The sequence below is a fragment of the Microtus ochrogaster genome, unplaced genomic scaffold (assembly GCF_000317375.1).
Source record: "Microtus ochrogaster isolate Prairie Vole_2 unplaced genomic scaffold, MicOch1.0 UNK73, whole genome shotgun sequence".
NCBI lineage: Eukaryota > Metazoa > Chordata > Mammalia > Rodentia > Cricetidae > Microtus > Microtus ochrogaster.
The window spans coordinates 137,497-139,012 of NW_004949171.1; the positions used below are offsets into that span (position 1 = coordinate 137,497).

The window sequence follows — 1,516 nt, forward strand, 5'->3', positions numbered from 1 at the left end:
TTTAATTAAAATTTAAAAAAATTAAAAACAGGTTTAAAAGACAATTCTGAGTATATATTGTTTGCATATTCTAGTTTGAAAAATTAACAACAACATGATAGAAGTCAATGGCACTTGCTTGCAAACAGCTATGAGAAAATGAGAGGATTTAAAGCATTAGAAGCATCATTAGAAGACAGTTAGTAAGTCTAGTTACAATGCTTACTCAACTCACCCCTGTTAAATCTGCAAGTTGATTTTCAAATATATTCGCAGCAGATCTAAGATCCTAGGTTCCCTTCAGGAACAGTCTCTGAATCCTCACTCGTATCTGCTGAGTCTTGATACTGTATATGATGGGGTTCATCAAGGGTGGGAAAAGGATGTAGATATTGCCCATGAGAACATGAACCAGTGGAGAGAGGTGCTTCCCGAAGCGGTGCACCATGGTCAGACCAATGATGGGGATGTAGAAAACCAAAACAGCAGAGATGTGAGAAACACAAGTCTGCAAAGACTTCATTCTCTCCTCCTGGGAAGCAATGGCTAGAACTGTGTGCAGAATCATAATATATGACATTAATATGAGTACTGAATCCAGCAACAGGTTGCTGATTACCAGGGCTAAACCGTAGATGCTATTGAAACGAATGTCACCACAAGCCATTCGAATTAAGTCTTGGTGCAGGCAGAAAGAGTGAGAGAGGAGATGAAGCCGGCAGTAATCTAAGAACTTCAAACGGATGATGACTGGAGGAATGAGCATAGAACTCCTACATATGATGGCCACTCCAATTTTCACGATTTTGGCATTGGTTAGGATGGAGGAATAGCGTAGAGGGTTGCAAATGGCAATGTAGCGGTCAAAGGACATGGCAAGGAGGACAGAGGACTCCATGAAGGACAAACCATGAATGAAATAAGCCTGTGCAATGCAGACATCTAGGCTGATATCTTGGATGAGCCCCCAAAAGATGCCCAGCACCGTGTGTACAGTGGACAGCCCCATGCACAGGTCTGTAAGGGCTAGCATGGCCAGAAAATAGAACATGGACTGGTGCAGGCTTTGTTCAGTCCGGATCACATGCAGTATCATGCAGTTTCCCAGGAACACCATTGCATAGATGATGGAGAAGGGGACAGAGAGCCAGAGGTAATAAAGCTCTAAACCCGGGAACCCAGTCAAAGCAAACCTCGAGCTACTGGAGTTGGTGACAGAGAGAGCAGACATTGGTAGAAGAGTGAAAATATCTTTGGAAAGATTTTGTGAATCACACAAATTTCCAGTGCTATAATTTCTGATAATGTCTACCAGTTTTCTAAAAGAAAACAAAATATGGTGAAATTTCCATAAATAGCAAGATACATACACAGTTCTTTCTTGTTTATCATCACAAACTCCATTGTCTTGCCGCAGACCTTGCAGTGCTTATGTTGAGGGAAGCCAAGTCAGTGGGAGTGTTTTGCAGGACCAGAAGCACCCATGGGATTATGGAATTTAGATCCCGGGAGTCTACTGGGAGTCTGCTCAGTCCTG

General features: G+C 42.4%; 1 protein-coding gene across 1 annotated transcript; it reads right to left on the reverse strand.

The window, feature by feature from the left end:
- Positions 1-268: 268 nt before the first annotated feature.
- LOC101989543 (olfactory receptor 51V1-like) lies at positions 269-1,210 on the reverse strand. The gene has a single exon (XM_005370142.1). It carries the CDS (start codon positions 1,208-1,210, stop codon positions 269-271), a length of 942 nt encoding a protein of 313 aa, XP_005370199.1.
- Positions 1,211-1,516: the final 306 nt, after the last annotated feature.

Excerpts from the sequence above, each read along its gene's own strand:
- LOC101989543 (XM_005370142.1), bottom strand. The coding sequence starts at position 1,210 with ATGTCTGCTCTCTCTGTCACCAACTCCAGTAGCTCGAGGTTTGCTTTG.